Source organism: Sinocyclocheilus grahami, unplaced genomic scaffold, assembly GCF_001515645.1.
Source record: "Sinocyclocheilus grahami isolate Dianchi unplaced genomic scaffold, SAMN03320097.WGS_v1.1 scaffold296.1, whole genome shotgun sequence".
NCBI classification, from domain to species: domain Eukaryota; kingdom Metazoa; phylum Chordata; class Actinopteri; order Cypriniformes; family Cyprinidae; genus Sinocyclocheilus; species Sinocyclocheilus grahami.
The window spans coordinates 405398-425503 of record NW_015505475.1 but is presented as its reverse complement, the minus strand read 5'-3'; the positions used below and the strand labels follow the sequence as shown (position 1 = coordinate 425503).

General features: G+C 35.5%; 1 protein-coding gene and 1 long non-coding RNA gene across 2 annotated transcripts in view; one reads left to right on the top strand and one right to left on the bottom strand.

The window, feature by feature from the left end:
• Positions 1–1168: 1168 nt before the first annotated feature.
• Positions 1169–20106, top strand: part of large1 (LARGE xylosyl- and glucuronyltransferase 1) — a 40207-nt gene continuing 21269 nt past the window's right edge. Inside the window, exons 1-6 of the mRNA XM_016293008.1 lie at positions 1169–1441; positions 1561–1605; positions 7136–7320; positions 14027–14331; positions 16318–16400; positions 18035–18158. Coding sequence (XP_016148494.1) covers positions 7215–7320; positions 14027–14331; positions 16318–16400; positions 18035–18158 — 618 coding nt within the window. The 5' untranslated portion in view covers positions 1169–1441; positions 1561–1605; positions 7136–7214. The remainder of the gene's footprint in view (positions 1442–1560; positions 1606–7135; positions 7321–14026; positions 14332–16317; positions 16401–18034; positions 18159–20106) is intronic.
• LOC107601018 (uncharacterized) lies at positions 2932–6102 on the bottom strand. Its single transcript, XR_001610871.1, has 3 exons — positions 6031–6102; positions 5491–5493; positions 2932–2942 (listed from the first exon to the last, which is right to left on the bottom strand). It is a non-coding gene; the product is annotated as an uncharacterized lncRNA (long non-coding RNA).

Genomic DNA, 20106 nt, shown 5'->3' with positions numbered 1-20106 from the left:
AGACAATCATCTCATCATTAGCATACTTCTTGCAGAGAAACACGCCTCTGTGTAGTGCATGATATTCTATTTTTGTTTTCCTGTTGTAGTTTTATGTTGTAATTTCGAAATTCCAATAGTGAACAAATCTTTTGGAAAATAAAGGCAAGTCATGTCTGAACAGTGAGAATACAGATCCATGCAGTCATTGGAGACAAACTCAATTATAGCCTAATAAAAAGAAAAATGAAATGAAAAATTCCTACTAGTGAAGAAAAGAAAAGTAAAAGAAAACAAGTATTTTTCTTCTGTAAATTGTATCCAAAGGAAGTATTTGCACGCATGAATGAAACAAAATTTTAGTGGACAATCTTAAAACCAGTTTAAAACACAAACTTTCCTGCCCTCAGCGTTTTAAGTGTTTATGTTTGCATATTTTCAAAATGAGCATCAATTCAAATTAAATTTAATAATTGCTGGATTATTGAATAACTGGTTAATTGCAAGTTTCATGAAATCATGTCTTAATAGATTTATGGAAAAAAGTCCAGGCTTGATTTCTAGCCTACTTTGCCCACATATTTATTTTTTGTGTCTCTGAAATTTTATTTAACCCATATATCGCATTCATATGCATGAAACTGACAAAAATAAACACATTTGCCACTCATTTATAACACAATTTACTCCTTCTAAAAACCCTCCTTCTATGTCATGCTTGCAATCCCTGGGCATATGTTGCAGTTCATGAAATCTTTGTAAATAAGTTGTAATTGTGGGTGTAATTGTGTAATTAGTTTGTTATAACAATGTTATCTAACTTTTTTTTTTTTTTTGAAAAATAGCAATAAATGACATTTACTATTATGAAATGTTTTTATTATAGACAAGAACACCCAGGTCTAAATAACCTGTATTCATCTAAGGGTGGCTAAAAGCATGAAAGACAAAACTACAAGCCATACAAAAAAAAGGGCATAAAAACAGCATTCAGTTTAGCTTAGCTCATTTTGGTGTAGCTTGTGTAGTATACTGTGCAGCATGATAGTAAGCAGAGCAATAGTGCGCTGTACTGAATCCAATCCATTCTTTCCAGGTCGTAGTGAAAACATTCGCCTGGAATGGATTGTGGATTGTGGATTGAGGCAGTGATTGGAGGATATGTTGGGAATGAGAACTGGAGGAGGCTGGGAAACAAACAGGGAGTGTTGTGTGGACTAGGGGCCGCAGTGTTCATATTATACGCATCGATATCACAAAAATGATCGAATAAACGGCGCGTTTGGCGGATTGCAATGCACAACTAGCGTGCAGGGGAACAGGAGACGATATTTCCCGCAAATCTTTACCAAAGACAAACCACATCAATCAAATCCAGCATGCGGCATTTTATGCGCTGATCTTGCATCTGAAATGAACAGAAACGCGTCCTGAGACACTGACATATCTGTGCTATCTCATGGTAATTCTGACTGGATTTGTGAAGACGATTGACATTAAAGGCGTTAGTTCTTCATTCATGCAAATATCGCACGGATACTGAAGATCGTCTGTTTGTCTGTCATTTTGGGTTTATTTTAGTGACAATAAAGGACTCGTCCAGTCACAAGTGATTCAACATCACAGGTGAGACGGCATACACTGATATAACAGTCCCTACAATTTGCAACCAACATTACCTCTAACTCATTAATGGTTGTTTCTTCATGCCACTATATATAGCTATATAGCACATACGGCTCTCGTGGACTCATCAAAAACTCTTTTTAAACACTTCTCACCATCTCATTAGTTTATTTTATTCGCTCGCTTCAACAAAGGACATGTTTGCGTCTTTTCCCCTGAACCGTTATGAGCATAATCATTATATCTCAAATCACCACTCATTACTTTATGTGAGGAAAATACATTTTACAATTTTTTGTAATAAAATGGCCGACTCCTTTATCTTGCTACGGCTAATTTCTTTATTGTACCTGCGACATTTTAATTTGTGTATTGTTTTTGCACAATAAATATTGAAACAGTTTATAAACACTGTGTGTTTACCAGGAAACAACAATTGTGTGGGTTCAACCCATCTCAACATAATTCTTAAATGTTTTTTTAAAGAAAGTGCTACTAATTTACCAGAGTTTTACTGCGTTAATAGTATTCGTGGCATTTTGCTATAGTTGCTATTGTAATTTGTAGTTTCAGACTTTGTGGGTATCATGGTAGTTCTTAAGTGATCAAAATCAGTCACCTGAAATAGTGTTTGTTTCCTTAAAATATTCATGCAATAATATTTACATTGATTTATCATGATGTTGTCACTGTAAGTGTAAGTTTTTTAAAAATTATTATTATTATTTTTTTGAAGTGAAGGGCTCTTCAAACTCAATACTGAGGAGGCTTTGGTTTTGATTTTTGATGATTGAGTATATACATATTTGTACTGTTTTTTAAAAGATCCTTCTAATTATTATAGGCTATACAATTTTTCTAGATTGAATTTGGAAATGAAATCAACTCATACTTGTGTGGTTGATTGATAGCAAGATCTACAGTGTTTAACTTTTACATGAAAATATTAGGCAAATATTTTCAACTTAATGCAAAGCAGACTTTGTTAAATGAAAAAACACTGTTTTTAAAATGAAGGTTAATAATAAAGTTAAAGCAAGGGTGAACATTCATCACACTTGTCTGTTAAAGCAGCTCAGTAGTGTTGTCATGAACTGATTTACATGTAGTAAATTGTACTGAAGGCAGGAATATCTGGTGTTTATTATTGGTATATTGGTATAATTGAAGAAAGCAGCATTTATCTGTATTTTTAGTTCATAAGCTGGGTTTATGAAGAGTTTGAACAGATTTAGTCTCAGCAGCATGATCATACAGTATGATGCTTTGCATTTCCACAGCTTGAATGTTGTCTTTAGTGCTGACACAGCAGCTGCTGAATCTAAGGCAAAACCAACCTCATGATGAATGTTTCAGCCTATTCTTTAGCACTGCAATAAGGAATCTGAACACACATAGTAGTTCATTAATGTTGAGGTTGTGTAGTGGTTACAGATCTTGACTAAATATGTTCCTTTAAGGTACCAAAATGGACCCTTTAGGTACAAACATGTACCTTTTGAAAAGGTACCGCCCCAGTGACAGCTTGTGTACCTGTGTTTTTGAGAGTGTACCTAAATTCAAACCTAAAACCTTTCAGTCAGCAGACTGAACACGAATATGAATATGTATTAGATATGTATTAGAATATGTATTAGAACCTTATAGGTACAAAAGTGTACCCTATAAAAAGGTATCAGCCCAGTGACAGCTTTTGTAGCTTTATTTCTGAGAGTGTAGTGTGAGTTGCTTTTATCACAGTATATTCAATTAAATTAAATCATGTTTATTTGTATAGCGCTTTTTACGATACAAATCGTTGCAAAGCAGCTGTATAATATATGTTTCTACAATATATTTAGTAGTAGCTTATCAGTGGTGACTATGTCTGTAAATGTACATATGGCAGAAATGTACGGAAAAATCAATTAAAGACGTAAACAAACAGACTGTGAACAGCAATTATTATATGTTGCAATCAAACTTATAGAAAAATTCGGTAGATCTGTATGTTGTTTCAGGGTTGGCATCATCTGAGGTCCTCTGAGGGGTTGGCATAATCTCTTCTCAGGTGTTCTGGATCCAGACTGAAGCTTGTGTAAATCCTAGTTACCACGGGATGTCAATCATGTGGCAAAAACAGAGAAACAAATAGAGACATAATTAGCATAACTGCTGTTCCAACCAAGCAAAATTGATTAATTTAACTTAAGCTAGTGCAGTTTGTGTTCTATGGTGGCTGATATTCTTCATAGAGATAATTTTTTTGCAGAAAGGAGCACAGTTGAGCAGACAACCTTTTCTAAAATTTTAGACATAAACGGAAGATTTGAAATGGGTCTGTAATTTGCCAGTTCACTAGAATCTAGTTGTGGTATCTTAATAAGAGGCTTAAAGGGTTAGTTCACCCAAAAATGAAAATTAGGCTGTGTTTTACTCACCCCCGAGGCATCCTAGGTGTATATGACTTTCTTCTTTCAGACGAATCCAGTCGGAGTTATATAAAAAATTGTCCTGGCTATTCCAAGCTCTTATCATTGCAGTCAGTGGGTGTTGCAGTGCTTCAGTCCAAAAGAAGTGAAATAAAAAGCGCCATCCATAAAAAAAGTGTCTCACACAGCTCCGGGGGGTGAACAAAGGCCTCCTGTATTGAATCGATGCATTTTTGTAAGAAAAATATCCATATTCAAAACGTAATAATCACTTTAATCTAGCTTGCGCCAACAGTTGTACATGGAAGCAGCTCCGGGCTGATGACGTATGAGTTCAGCGTTGCGCACTTTTTAATATAACTCCGACTGGATTCGTCTGAAAGAAAAAAGTCATATACACCTAGGATGACTTGAGGGTGAGTAATTTATGGGCTAATTTAAATTTTTGGGTGAACTAACCCTTTAAGAGTGCGCTGGCCACGAGCGATGACATCGTGGAGGCTATTGTCGGACCCACACACACATTTCATGAGGAAAGTTAAAGTGCACGTTATAATCAGCCCAGAAGTTTCGTCTGAATTTAACGTGTTTCTACATTCACATGCAAATGACTTGTTGCACTTATGAATATGATAACTTTCCGGCATCAATTGTAGTAGGGTAAAACGTAATTCCGCTTTCGAAATGGTCTGTTTTGCCCTGCTGAAGCTGTGTGTGAACAAGCCGCGGCTGCAGAGTGTGAGCTGCTCCGTCTCTCAGTCTCACGCAGCCTCAGAGTGAGTTCTGCAACAACGCTTAGCTGCCCGCCGGTGCGCCTGCCTATAAATCGGCCTAATTTGCAGCATAATCAGCCGATGCCGATTAATTAAAAAATGCCAAAAATCGGTGGGCCGATCAATCAGTCGACCTCTAGTTCAAGTTCAAGTTCAAGTTGAGCTTTATTGTCATTCCGCTACATGTGTGGACATACAGTGGAACGAAATGTCGTGTCTCACAGGACCAGGGTGCTACATAAATAAACATAAATATAAACATACAACACTAGACGTAAGAACAATTTTTAGACCTACTTAGCTAACTATCTGAAGCGGTAATCTAACTATACATATACTATAAATAGTTGACTATTGTGACGAGTGGGGGCGGGGCCGAGAGCCGCGGGAACGGAGCGAGGCGGGGGGGGGAATTGATAATGAGCGACACCTGCACCACTCACCGGTCTCGAGTCTCACGGAGGAGCTCCGGAAGGATAAAAGGGAGGAGTGACGACAGTGTCGGACGAGAGAGGACTATGCCTGGACTTTATTTTGTGTTTTGGTTTTGTTTGTGCACGACAGTCGTCCGCGAGGGGCTGTCACGCTATTTTGTGTTTGTTTATTTTATTATTAAAAGTATTTAAATGTTCGCCGGTTCCCGCCTCCTTCTTCCTGAACTATGATCTACGTTACAACTATACATACACATAACCTAAGACAGTCTATACAAGTACTTTACATAATAACTGTGCATGATATTGTGCAAAAGAGGTATTTAAGGTTAAGAAGCAAGTAGTGCAGTATGATTTGTGGTACATTCACAAGTAAACATTTGTGTTATCTTATTAAGTCCTTGTAACATGGAGTGTTTATAAGAAAGTGTCTGGTGCGTATAGAGAGGAAAGAGTGTGTTTTTCTACAGGTGGTTTGTCCAGGTCACCTGTGTGTAGCACACTCAGAATTGCACAATGTTTTTGAGGTTTTCAACAGTTTTCATGTTGTGCATGTGGTGTGGTGTGGTGTGGTGGGATGGGGGTAGAGAGGATCCTGGTTTCAGGAGGTAGGGTTGTGGATGAGGTTTCAGAGGGGGGTGAGATGATTGGAATTCAGGGCTCTCACAGCCTGGGGGAAAAAGCTGTTGAGCAGTCTTGCAGAGTGGGCCCTGATGCTCCTTTACCGTCTTACTGATGGCAAGAGCTGGAAGAGACTGTGGGAGGGATGGGTGGGGTCTTTCACGATACTGGTAACTTTACTGGAACATCGTGCAAAGAAAATGTCCAGAATGGAGGGGAGAGGGGCACCGATGATCTTTGCAGCTGTGTTCACTGTCCACTGTAGGGTCTTGTGGTCAGAAGCACTGCATTTCCCGTACCAGACAGTGATGCAGCTGGTCAGCACGCTCTCAGTGGTTCCCCTGTAGAATGTGGTAAGGATGGGTGGAGGGAGACTTGCTCTTTTAAGTCTGCGCAGGAAGTGGAGCCTTCTTGGAGAGTGATGTAGTGTTGGTGGTCCAGGTGATGTCTTCTGTTATGTGCACCCCCAGGAATTTAGTGCTGCTGACTCTCTCCACAGTCGAGCTGTCGATGTTCAGTGGGGGGTGGTCAACGGAGTTTCTCCTGAAATCCATCACAACCTCTTTTGTCTTACTCACATTGAGGGACAGGTTGTTTGCACTACACAATTCAACCAGTTGTGCCACTTCCTTTCTGTAGGGTGTTTCATCATTGTTGCTGATGAGACCTACCATAGTTGTGTCATCTCATCAGCAAACTTGATGATGTGGTTGGAGCTGAACTTGGCAGTGCAGTCGTGGGTCAGCAGCGTGAAGATCAGCGGGCTGAGCACTCAGCCTTGTGGGGCACCTGTGCTCAGTGTGGTAGTGCTAGAGGTTTTGTGGCCGATACGGACTGACTGAGGTCTTCCGGTTAGAAATTTCAGGATCCAATTTCAGAGGGAGGTATTTAGGCCCAGCAGGTTTAGTTTGTTGATGAGCTGTTGTGGGATTATTGTAAAGCACTGCAGTTTTTCTTTGGGTGAGATGAATGAAGCTGAAGTATTGGATGCTGTAGAATCTACATTTGTTATCACAGTAACTGTATCAAAATATAGTTAATTTTCTGGTTTGTTTGATTATTTTCTCTTTAATTTGTAACCTGCATCCTTAAAATGGCTTGACCAAACGTCTTCACATTATGAATCTTTTGAATTTAAAGCAAAAGGCTGTTTGAAACTGTTTGGACTGGCAATGCTTGAATTCATTTTGGTGACATTTGCACAAAGTTTTACGCATTCTGGTAGATGTGTATTTTGTTGTTTTGAACATATTTGTGCTATCGCTAACACTTTTTTAATTAATTTTTTCAGAGCAGTGCCATGCACCCCTCGTTCAAACAGCTGATGCCCACATAGAGGTCTCTGATCAGACACCCTCTGGCTGCAGAGGATGCTGGGAATGTGTCGCGGGCGCAGGAAGTTTGTGGCTGCCTCCCTCGCCCTGATCTTTATCCCAGCCCTCACCTGGCTCTATCTGTCATCCGCAAATTTCACAGGTATGACATTGCACATCACAGACGCATTTTCTGAGGTCTCAAACTTAAATTATTTTATAAAAATATAACATAAATTAAACATTTAGGTACATTTTTGGTGAATAGTTACCAAAATGTATATCCACATTATATATATATAAAAAATATAATAATGTAATTCCTGAAACGTGAACAATGGTAATGGGACTATTTTACACAATTCTGCATAAACATAAGAAGAAGTTCTATTCAGAAACAATATATTCTTGAACACAATAGATGTACTTGTGCTCCTTCTAGCACATAATGTTTGTAACAAATGTTTACTTAATTAAACCAAGATCAGATCTTACTGTGTGGTTTGTGGGTGTTTTTTTTATTATTTAAGTGTTTTATTGCTTATTTGGAAGGTTTGTAGCTGGCATGTATCCAACGGTACAATCATAATAAGGGTTACAAGGGTTCTAGGCACACTTTACAAGTGAGATACAAGATAAAACAATAAATCACCATCTATTCATTCTGATCCTTAAACATTACTGCTCTTGAGGAATGGGCCAAAATACCAGCAACCGTGTGTGAAAACCTTGTGAAGACTTACAGAAAATGTTTGACCTCTGTCATTGCCAACAAAGTGTATATAACAAAGTATTGAGATGAAATTTTGTTATTGACCAAATACTTGTTTTCCACCATAATTTGCAAATAAATTCTTTAAAAATCCTACAATGTGATTTTCTGGATTTTTTTTCTCATTTTGTCTCTCATAGTTGAGGTATACCTATGATGAAAATTACAGGCCTCTCTCATCTTTTTAAGTGGGAGAACTTGCACAATTGGTGGCTGACTAAATACTTTTTTTCCCCACTGTATGCATTCAGAACTCATCCCAGAGTGATATCTCCTCCTCTCTATAACACCATTTACTCTGCGGAGCATAGATTTATATTATGCAATTTCCACCATTGCATTGGTCCATTCTTTCAGTTCTTGGACACTGTCTTTCAGTATCTTAGAATAATCCTACTGACTGTTGTATTACCATAATAACATAATGTACACATTTTGATATCAGTTCAACTTAGTCAAATATAAGACAAATCCAATTTCTGCTTTAAAAAAGTCTCTAAAAAGACAATAGTGTCATTATGCAGCTCCAGTCAGTTCAGTGTTGATTCAGTTTAGTTCAATAACTGTGTAAAGTTAATCAATTATAAAACAAGTTCAATTAAGTAATAAGCAGCTCTACTGAAGAGAGTAGCGTTGTTATTCGGCTCGAGTCATTCAGTTATTCAGTGTTGATTTAGTTCAGTAACTGTGTCGAAGTTGCAAATTGATGATATTATTGAAACCAGACTAAGTTTGTTGACCAGTTCTCCTCTGTAATCTTGTAGCACTGTCACATAATATTTCATTTGTTAATAAGTTTCTTGTTAATTTGTCTTTACCAGCATTGAAAAAAATTAGCTTAAAAAAAGTCTTTCTTTATTTGACATTTTGAACATTAGGCCTATTATCTGTAAATTAGAATTCCAAAAATCTGCCTTTTCAAAATACTTATTATTTTGTCTGTGTGTGTGAGTGAGTTTGTGTGAAATAAAGGCTTATTTTGCTGTGATGCATCAGCAAGAGGAGTTCAAGCATGGATGCTTCTTGTCACCTCAAGTTTTTTTCACTACATGTTGTCTATATATGATCTGTTTTTGAAAATATGCATACCCTAAAATTATTTTTTAACTAAATTTGTTATTAAATACCAAAATTTTGACAGCTATCCAAGTAATCTGTTAACATGTTGCAATGGGGTAATTCAGGTAGACTTGATAGACACATTTCTTTTATACCCTATATACTGTACATTAACAGGCGCTAATGTGTATAAATAATGGATGAAATTATCTTAAGTTGCAATTTTGTCTTTGTATTGTATTTGCAAATGAAATTCTCATTATCTTTTGTAATTTCTGAAACAATACCTTTATTGTTAAAACAATACAAAACATTTACACATCTAAGAACATTTTAACAGTTATTAAATGTCATTTTACATTGAGCATGATTTGATGCACACCAATATGTTGCTAGCTACCAACAATCAGCTTATTGAAATATTTTATGTATCTGCATTTTACATTCGTTATGTGAATAATATTAAAGCATTAAAAACCACAGAGTATTTATAAATGTTGGAAGGAAACTGACAGACTTTATTTATTTATTTATTCTCCTCTCAGGTTTGTAGTTTACATCACTTTACCACTCCTCTTTCAAAAACAGATTAAAGTGTTTCCATGCCATACGAAATCAGGATACTGGGCATATACTGGTCTAGCTGTATCAGATTATACTTATCCGTTTATGACTTAACACTGTAACAATTTAACACGAAAACAACTTAACGCGACCATGTCATGTTGACTTATGCCTAATTGGTTGGAGAATGAGCGTGTAAACATGCACATTTTGTTATCCTTACACCAAACATTAAACATAAAGATAATTTCATATGTTTGATTTTATCTGAAAAACATACAAATGCAAGCTATAAAGTTGGTTGTTGTGTTTAATTTTGTAAAGTAATAATGATTTTGTAAAGAATGAGTAATGATTTTTTTCAGTGCATCTACTAAATGTTGACACGTAACATTCTATCAGTATCTCAGATTTTGGCCAATGTTTTGTGTAATGTGCTGCTAAATGTAGTGATATAAACATATTCGTGTTCATTCCGCTAGTCTTGTACTATTCTAGTTGGTAAAGTACACTCTACGGCCATTGAAGCATTTTTACACAGTGTGCTGAATGGAGTCATTCTAGCCTGTCTAAAATGGATGATTTACTCTAGTGGCTTTTAATGACTTTTGGCTGAAGTTAAATGTCTTTGCTATCACATTATTAACTGTGAATGAATTATTACGCCTCTGATTCATGCTCACTGAGATTGAACAGCTCAAATAATGTATTTGAAGTTTGTTTCTCTAGGGTCATTTTTGAGTGTTCTTGCAGTACATTCTTATATCTTACCTGTTAAAACACAGTTTGTGCTGAATATCCTTTTTAAAGACAAATTTAATCAATTTACTTTATTTGTTTACATACAGTTTTGCTGCTTTCAAATGGTAAGCAATCATTTTTTGTGAAATGTTATCAGCACATATTTTAAACCTTTTAAACATCATACGAGCAAGCAACCTCTATAATATCAAATACACTAAAAAAAAACAAATACAGTGCTATGGTAAATATCACAATAATAAAAACCTGTACTGCCTTAATTAAATCTCTCAATATAACATAAGTGCTTGTTTGAGTTGAACATACTAAAATAAATCCAACAGTTAATTTAGTTCGAAATTTACTTAATTTCACAAAAAGAAATTAGCATTTGATTAACAAATTATATTTTGACATTTTTTGGTACATTTTAATAAAAATATTTGAGAATGGAGTGGTTACACTGATCTGTTTCAAGAACTACAATTATTGCTCATTCTCTTTGAATATTCTTCATAACAACTTAAGAATTTGAGTGATTTGCTTAGATAAACCTCATGACCTATAGGCAAAATTAACAAATGCCCACAGAGAGAGAGAGATAATCTATTTTTCTCCATCATGTGTTGCTTTGAACTGTATTAGTTGTGTAAATATTGAAGTTAAGTGTTTGTGTATTATCACACAAGATTAATATAGTGAGAGATCTGTTAGTGTTGACTAATTTTATATTTTCATACTTATAGGGGATTCTGTTATGTTGCAGTTTTGATGGTTACCATTGTGGTTTGAGTTGAATTATTGGATTTTGCACCATACTCATTTTTTTATGTCATACTATGAATTATGGTTGTAAAAATAGTAGGGATGTGCATCTCACGATACGCATCTCGATGCATAGCCAACGATATGATACATTAAAGATACATATGAAGCAGCTACAGATGCGATGCGATACGATTTACCCCTATTACGATGTAATCTGATTCGATTCGATTCAACACAATGCGATTCGATGTAATACGATGCAATGGAGAAAATATGATAACTTTTCATGGCTTGAGGCCTGTTTCATAAAACAAGTTAACCAAATAAGCCAGGCTTATTTCAGTTAGTCTGACTGATTGTCAAATGATTTGGTTCCATTAAGCAAATTTAACATAGGCTTAGATCAAGCTTAGTCACTGTGGCAACTTATGCTGGGAAACTAACCTGGTCTAGAGCAGGCTAACTGTCAGGCTAATCTAAGCTCCTCTACTGACCAATAGGAACATAATGATATTACCACTGTCTCAGTTTATACTATTACTATTATTATTACATACTATTAGTACATACTATTAGTACATACTACTATTTTTGTTTGTTTGTTACAGTTTCTAGCCATGCAGCCTTTCTCTCTGGTTTTATTACAGCTAGCAGAACATTAGGATATTACAATCTAAAATTGCTCTTTAAAGCATTAAAATAACTAAATTAGAATTTAAAATCACTGAATTAAAAATGAAAATAAATAATAAAAGAAAATGACTACATTTGAACTGCTATAAGAAACACACATTAACTCATTTGAACTTAGTAATTAGTACTGTAGCCTACTAGCTTACATTTGATTGACCTATTACAATAGTCCACTTACAGTTACTGCTATCATAAAAATACACTTTATATGTAGGTTTAAAATTCTACAAAAGACACATTTAATGTCCAAAAAAACAATTTTTTTTAGCAAAATGTATCTTTTACTCAGAATTATTGCACTCCTATTCGATTGCGCTCTGTCTGTTTAGTACGCATGCGTGCAGCAACGCTCGTTCACTCGCGTCAGCCTCGCCCACCCCTGACCAAAATGGATATGTTTGCATGACTTTCTAACATTTACAGATGAAAAATATACTTGTGACATGTCAGTTATGCACTGAGGAAAACACAACGTCTCAAATGCATTAAACAGCACAGATATATTCGCTGTTTGTCATGGTGGATCGATTTGATCCATGATCGACATTAAGATCTGCTTAACAATAAGCGTGCACAAATTAGTGAGATTGTGTGAATTTAATTTGTCGTTAATGGAACCGCTTTAGCCCCGATTGATTTGTTAGGTTATTTCAAGTCAGCTTTTGGACTTTAATCCCAGTTTTTCCTCGGGTCTCCATGGTGCTGTGATGCGCAGCATATTCACGCAGCAGCAGTGATGAAAGAACGCGCTTGAGTAACAGTTTAGAGAGGAGAAATCAATCTACATATAAAATATTGGTCACAGATTATTGGTCACTTTCTAAATAATAAAAGTATAGCGCATCCACTAGTAATTATATATAAATTAATCATTTTTTACCGATGCAAATATGTTAGAAACGATGCATCGCGATATAAATGACAACTTGTAACCGATGCACACTTTTTAAAGCGATGATTAACTTTTTTATGCCGATGCACCGAGCAAATCGGGGAATCTTCCCATCCCTAAAAAACTGTGATATTGTTGTCTTGTTAGCTGCTTAACAACAGGATTCAGATTTGCCTCATATTTGAAGTTTGCATAGTTGATTCTGTTACTTTCCTGTTTAATGCTGTGAAGATGCTTTGAAACAATCTCAACTATATAAAGCACTATAAAAATAAAGAAAACTTGACTTGTGAAATAATATATCGTGATATTTTTAAATAAAGTCCAAAAGTTTGTGAGTTTCTCGAATTTGAAATCATTTTATTTCATGTTGTTCAAAAAATTTGGTATATTTACTTTTTTTCTCTTGTGTTCTTCAATATGTGGGAAAGACCAATTGACAACTGAGATTTCGTATTAATAAACACAGAAGTGCTAATAGTAAATCACCAGTTTGCCCAACATTAACATTAAATCATCCAGTTAATGATTTTTTTGTTTGTTTTTTGTGTGTTTCCAATATGTTGTTACACCAGTATGGAAGAGAAATTATTAAAAACTGAAAGTAAATGGATTTTTCGACTTGATACTGTACAGTCAGATGGTTTGAATAAAGATATTAATTTGTCTAGTTTTCTGTAATGTGAGTGTAGTTGTATTTGTAAAAATTAATTAATTAATTAATTCATTCATTCATTCATTCATTCTCTTTCTCTGAGTATTTGTCAACTGCCAATTGAGTAGCTGGTCTATAAATGATTGATTGAATTGAAATGTAATTGTATATAAAGATTAAATGTTTCAAACTAATGTGAACACTGTGGAAGGTTCTGGGTGACTGAAACTTTTGTTGTGAATTTTAAATGCACTGGGCACTTTTATGCTTTTATGCTTGTAACAGTAAAAGAAAGTAAGATTACAGCGTGTAATCCTATTTTTATATACACAGTGACTTAATTTTTAGTATTTTTTAGTAATTTTTTTACTAGGGAATTTAGGAATTTATTTATTTGTAATCGTACAAATTTATAAATATAAAATAAATACATAAAACATTATTATATTTATGTTTATAAGATATCTTTTATAAAATAAATATTTAATATGCATATGTGTGATTGATTAAAAGAATCTGTTAAGAGTCATTAATCTGTGAATCAGACAACACTGGTCATGCTGTATGTGTTTTTTAATTTTATTTTAATTTTTTTCAGTTCAGACTCCTTAAAAAAGAGACATCTGCAATCAAAAAATGGAAAGTTGTCAGATTTAGTGAAGTAGTTACGGTTTTGTTGGACAGATGTTTAGTGATCCTCAACTGTCTCTGTGTTTTCCCCTCAGTCAAACCTCTGCCTCTGTCGCCGCTGGATCCTCAGTCATCTGTGCTGATCGGAGCGGCCGCTGAGCATCAGGATTTGGAGCTGCGGCTACAAGATGTGGAGGAACATAACCATGCTCTGCGGAGAGAGATTAGCTTGCCGCCCAGGGTTCCAAACCATAGCAGTCATCATAGCAACAGTCGCCAAGGCAACCATTTACACACCCATTCCACAGAAGAGGGTACAGGTGATAGCGAGGCTAAAAAAGGGGCAACCTCGAGCAACAGCTCGGACTGTGTGCCTCAGCCTGTGGTGAACAAATGTGAGGTTAGTATGCTAAATCAAGACTTTACACTGAACAGATTCACCATTATCAAGACCCTAAAGCCAGGCTCACACTGTGCGATTTTGGCCACGATTTGGTCGTCTGAGACAAATTTTGAAAATCCTCAAAAATTCGTATAATCCTAGGCTAAAATCTGTAGTCTTTGATCGCTGGTTTGACATGTTCACCGACAGCCGATTAATGACTGTTGCGATCAAATTTTACCTCAGACGAAATTCTGGTAGTGTCAGAATATTTGGCGCACAGTCCTGCAGTGTGACTTCTCCTACGACGAACATCGAACTGTCTTAGTTTTTCAAGACAAGCCATGATCAGAATTAATGCTAGAGATTTCTTCTATCTGCATAAACTCCAGTGCTCCGCCTCTGCTCACGGAAATCATACGATATGTTGCCTTTGCTATATAAACACCGGTTGTGTCGCTGTTTTCATGTGGGTGTGTAGAGCTGCTTACACTATTTTTCTTAAATACGCCGGTATTGCCGCCATTCATGTACTTTTCATGATAGCCAAAATTTCAGCCTGGTGTGTAGTGCAGCTCGCAGTCACTGAACGTTTATAGGTTGATAATGTAAAACTACAGACAAGTTTTCTTGCACGCACCCGTTTTTAATGCGTCTTGACTGTCGTACAGTCTGACATTAATGACAACTGAGATCCCACAGCGTGACATGATCATCATGTTCGTACAGTCTGACAAGTAACAATCGTAAAGGACTATTAAAAATCACACAGTGTGCGCCAGGCTTAACCCTGACTCATCCTCAGATTCCTCAAATCATATGTTTAGTTGTGGAGAGATGTGCTGAGGCTTAACTAAGTGATCAGACAACACCCTAGATATACCACCCAGAACATTCTTTGACTGCATAACACCATAGCAACAATTGAGAAGACCCTAAAAACTGTATAGCAATCTAGAATTATGGCATTTTTTTATATTTTCAGAAAACATAGTTTCTGTTCATTGGTATTTCCCTACTTTGTGAATTTAACTATGATATGATTTGATAAAATTGTAGAGTTAGAAATTGTGAACTGAAATGTATGTATTGCATACAGAGTCGGCGCCAGCCCATACAAACTGGGGGGCATTTGCGTTTCTAGAGGGGGCCTTGGTAGAAATCGACAAGGTGAGGGGGCACAGGGACCGAAGTGGCCGGGCCAGGCACTGATTGCATCAATAGACCAGTTTGCAAACAGTGATGACGTTTTTTGTGGGCGGAGCCTATCTGGTGGCAGAAAATGCCAGTTGTCATGTAGAAGTCTATGGAAGCCATGGAATAAAATAATTTAAAAAAAGGTACATTTGAGTTTATATTTAAAAATTCTGACTTTATTCTCGCAATTCCAAGATTTCTGATAAGAAAAATCAACTTGTCATTCTCTCTCTTCCCCTCGGCTCACAGTCATGAGTTTATATTCCACACTTCTGGCTTTTTTTCCTCAGAATTGACAAACTCGCTATTGTTGAGTTAAGTCGAGTTGTGAAGTCCTAACTAGGAGATATACACTTTCATTTGCGTGAAAAAAAAAGTCATAATTGTATTGTAAAATTTTATAGGTTTAAATAGTATTTAATGCTTAACTAGGGCTAATACGATGTCCCCTATAAACTGCATATGTGAATATTATGTTGACCTATTGTTTCAATAAAAAGTATGCTTTAAAAGTAGAGTAATCAGAGCAGGTTTCATCCATAGTCTGTCCGTTTAAACGTCTGCGTTTAGCTTCAAATCACGTCTTTGATGACAGTATTCTATAAAAATTATTTGCATTCCAATTCTGACATCCAAAGGCACAACAATACTTTTTTTTCTCTTATTCCATGGATTTTAACTGTTTCCAGTGTTTTTCTGCCACCACAGTGCGCACACAGCTGCAAGTGACGTAACTCTGACGTCTACTCCAAATTGGTCTATGCTGCTTCAAACTGTTCTAAATACTACTTGTCTTTCTCATCACAGACCATTCATATTGCCATTGTGTGTGCGGGGTACAATGCGAGCAGAGATGTTGTCACACTGGTCAAGTCAGTTCTGTTTCACAGGTAAATTCAGAGTCTGTGTCTGTCCACATTCATAGGATATTCACTGCTCTCTACATTGAGCAGTATTTTTTTTGTTTGTTTTATTTGACTAAACTTAAAACATAATACAAACAAACCCATAAAGACTAATTCATACACATTTCAAAAACTGTCGAGGATAATATACACAAAAAGCCATAAGCTTATTTCCATTGTGGTCCTTGGTATTTAAAAAATGGACAAACAAATCATAAATGGAGTGCAATCAACATCAAGTTCAGAAACTCACAGAACAACTCCTATACATTAATGATAAAAAAGCCATTTTTTAAAGGGATAGTTCACTTAAAAATGAAAATTCTGTCATTAATTACTCACCCTCATGTCGTTTCAAACCCGTAAGACCTTTGTTCATCTTCGGAAAACAAATTAAGATATTTTTGATGAAATCCGAGAGCTTCGTGATCCTCCATAAACAGCAACGGAACTGAAACGTTCAAGGCCCAGAAACGTAGTAAGAACATTGTTAAAATGGTCCATGTGACATCAGTGGTTCAACCGTAATTTTATGAAGCTACGAGAATACGTTTTGTGTGCAAAGAAAACAAAAATAACGACTTTATTCAACGATTTCTTCTCTCCTGGTACTGTCCTCCACCATTATCGTGAGTACCACAATGCATCCCGGGAGATAAAAATCGTTGTCATTATTTTTGTTTTCTTTGCACGCAAAAAGTATTCTCGTAGCTTCATAAAATTACGGATGAACCACTGACGTCACATGGGCTATTTTAACAATGTTCTTACTACGTTTCTGGGCCTTGAATGTTTCAGTTCCGTTGCTGTTTACGGAGGGTCAGAAAGCTCTCAGATTTAATTAAAAACATCTTAATTTTTGTTCCGAAAATTAACATAGGTCTTATGGGTTTGGAACGACATGAGGGTGAGTAATTAATAGCAGAATTTTTAGTTTTGGGTGAACTATCCCTTTAACTTCTATTCTAAAAATACAATCAGCTTGTATCTGCTTAATACAACCAGGTAATTCATTCCTAACAACAGAGCTAGTACATAAAAAAAGAATTCCCAAGATTTCCTATTACATTCTTAAATCTTCAAGGATAAATATCATTACTACTCGCTCTTGTAATCAACTAGGATGCTACATTATAAAGTTACTGTTTATTTAGACAACAATATAGCTCAGTAAGTTTTTTAACAGAGCTCGAGTGTCCAAGTACTTTGGAAGTCTTATTGACCAGACTGAAATTACCATTCTTTCGTTCTGCAATACAATGTAAAAGTAGTAAAGCTAGAATCAGGTCTCATGACTGATAATGCTCTCTGCTTATACACTCTCCTGTAATGTAGTGTATGGAATGGCTTTCACTATTTTATCACGCAGTCAAATAACTTTATTACGCTGTTATGGCTTTATTGTGCCATTGCTACTCTCATCTTAGTTTGTAAGGATAAAAGCAATGACATTGATATATTTTATTCCTTATGCTATTTCTAACTAATGATTCAGAATATCCTGGATTTTTGTATATAATAAAAAGTAATGAAAAGTGAGTAAATGATATCAGAATTTTCATTTTTGGGTGTACTAGTGAATATTAAATGACAGGAAATATTTGTTCTCTCTGTGTCAGACGTAACCCACTCCACTTCCATTTCATCACGGACTCCATCGCTCGAAAGATCCTGGCCGATCTCTTCCACACATGGATGGTGCCGGCCGTTCACGTCAACTTTTATGACGCTGATGAGCTGAAGGTTTGTGCGGCTACTGCTTTGCTCAGTAGAGCTCACTTTTTCAGCAGAATTGATGATGAAAGTATTTTTTCTCTATTCATTTTCTATGTAGGGTTTTCAAAAGATTCTTAAAGATTCTGATTCCTTAACCAAACCAACCAGCTCTGAAATGAATCACATCACTGAGTTAAAGCAGTGTTTATGTATGAATAACTTCTTATTCCTTGAATCATTGCATATTATATAGTCATAACAATCTCTGTTTACACTAGTTGCCGAGTTGGTTATTTCATACTTACTCATTTGTTTTTATTGAAAGGTAATGTACCAAAAAACATGTCATTTTTGTCAGACTCTGCTGTCTATAAAGCTTATTTTGTTGGAATGTACTACTTTAAATGCCACTAGGCAACGTTTTTTTTAGCTCTCTAATAAATGTTTTAAAAAAATGTTTCACCAGGAATAACCTTTTTTTTAAAAAATCAAATATTGAAGTGAAAAATCTGTTGTTTTTCATTACTACTACTACCTTTTTTTAAAATTTTTTTTTATTTTTTTATTTTAAATACATAGGCAGTGGTGTATAAAGTACCTGAAAGCCATACTCAAGTAAAAGTACAGATATCTTACCAGAAAATGACTTTGGTAGAAGCTGAAGTCACCGTTTAGAATATTACTTAAGTAAAAGTCTTGTATTTGATATTATGTAAAGTATGTGATATTTATTGTACTTAAGTATTGAAAGTAAAAGTACAAGTAAATGCAAAATGGAAAAGAAGCAAATAAATAATATATATATAAAATGTTCATACACAGCTTGAGTAGCAATATTGTGTTCAGTTTTAACTCTTTCTTCCATTTTGTATTTTTGGGTAAGAATAAGAAACACTTTATCCAGTACTTAGTCTTTCATTCCAACATAAGAAAACATTTCTGGAATCTGCATCTGACATAGCATTTAGATGTATTTACACAGTTTATATATCTCAGGGGACATGGATGCATTTAAACTGCAGTTACAGATGCATAAATAATGTTTTGTTTTTAACATAAAACGTTGAATACTGATATTTGAAATGATCTAAAACATGATGAAATGTGAAATTAAAACCGCCAGTAGGAGACAGCAAGTGACTGTTAACGAGTGAGTCATTGAGATTCAACCGACTCATTCAAATGACTGATTCATTCAGAAACAAAGCATTTGACTGTTAATGAGTGAATCACTGAATCATTTATTCAAACACCGTCCATTGCTCAGAGACACAAAACAGTGCTGTGATCTTTGTTTCGAACTATTTTTGTTAGCAAAATTTAGCAAAAACAAGCAATATTATGTCTAAAATGTAAGTCACTTATTGCTTTACTGAACTTATATAAAATGATTATTATTCATGCTGATATCGGCAGAAAAACGGCCTACTCTTTGTGTGATATAGATTAAGTTAACTATATTAAATTATATAAATATAAAAAGCAGTACAGAATAATTTTTGCCATCTACAATTTAGAATGCCTTGAATTTTGAGTTTTAATAGACTAATAAATCAACGTGCGTGCACTCTGTGCTTGATTTGGTGATATAACCTACTTGATAATGTCAGATCGCACATCATTACAACAACACTTACCATATTATCGCAGACGATGCTGTATCGCACACCCCAGACTCGACTTGAGTGGAAAATGAAATCATCCGGTTGTGCGCACACTTGTTTGCACATGAGCAAAGGTGTTTTTTAGGAGTCTCCCTTGCAAAAGCCAGACCACGGATTCGTCAAGCCTGCTTTCCTGCAGTCCATGTTCTTCTGACTTCTGACTATTTTGTAGTAAGTAACGAATATGCTTCGGGGAAATGTATCGGAGTAAAAGGACATTTTTAATTAGGTAATGTAGTGGAGTAAAAGTAAAAGTTGGCTGAAATATAAAAACTCAAGTAAAGTACAGATACTCCCAAAATATACTTAAG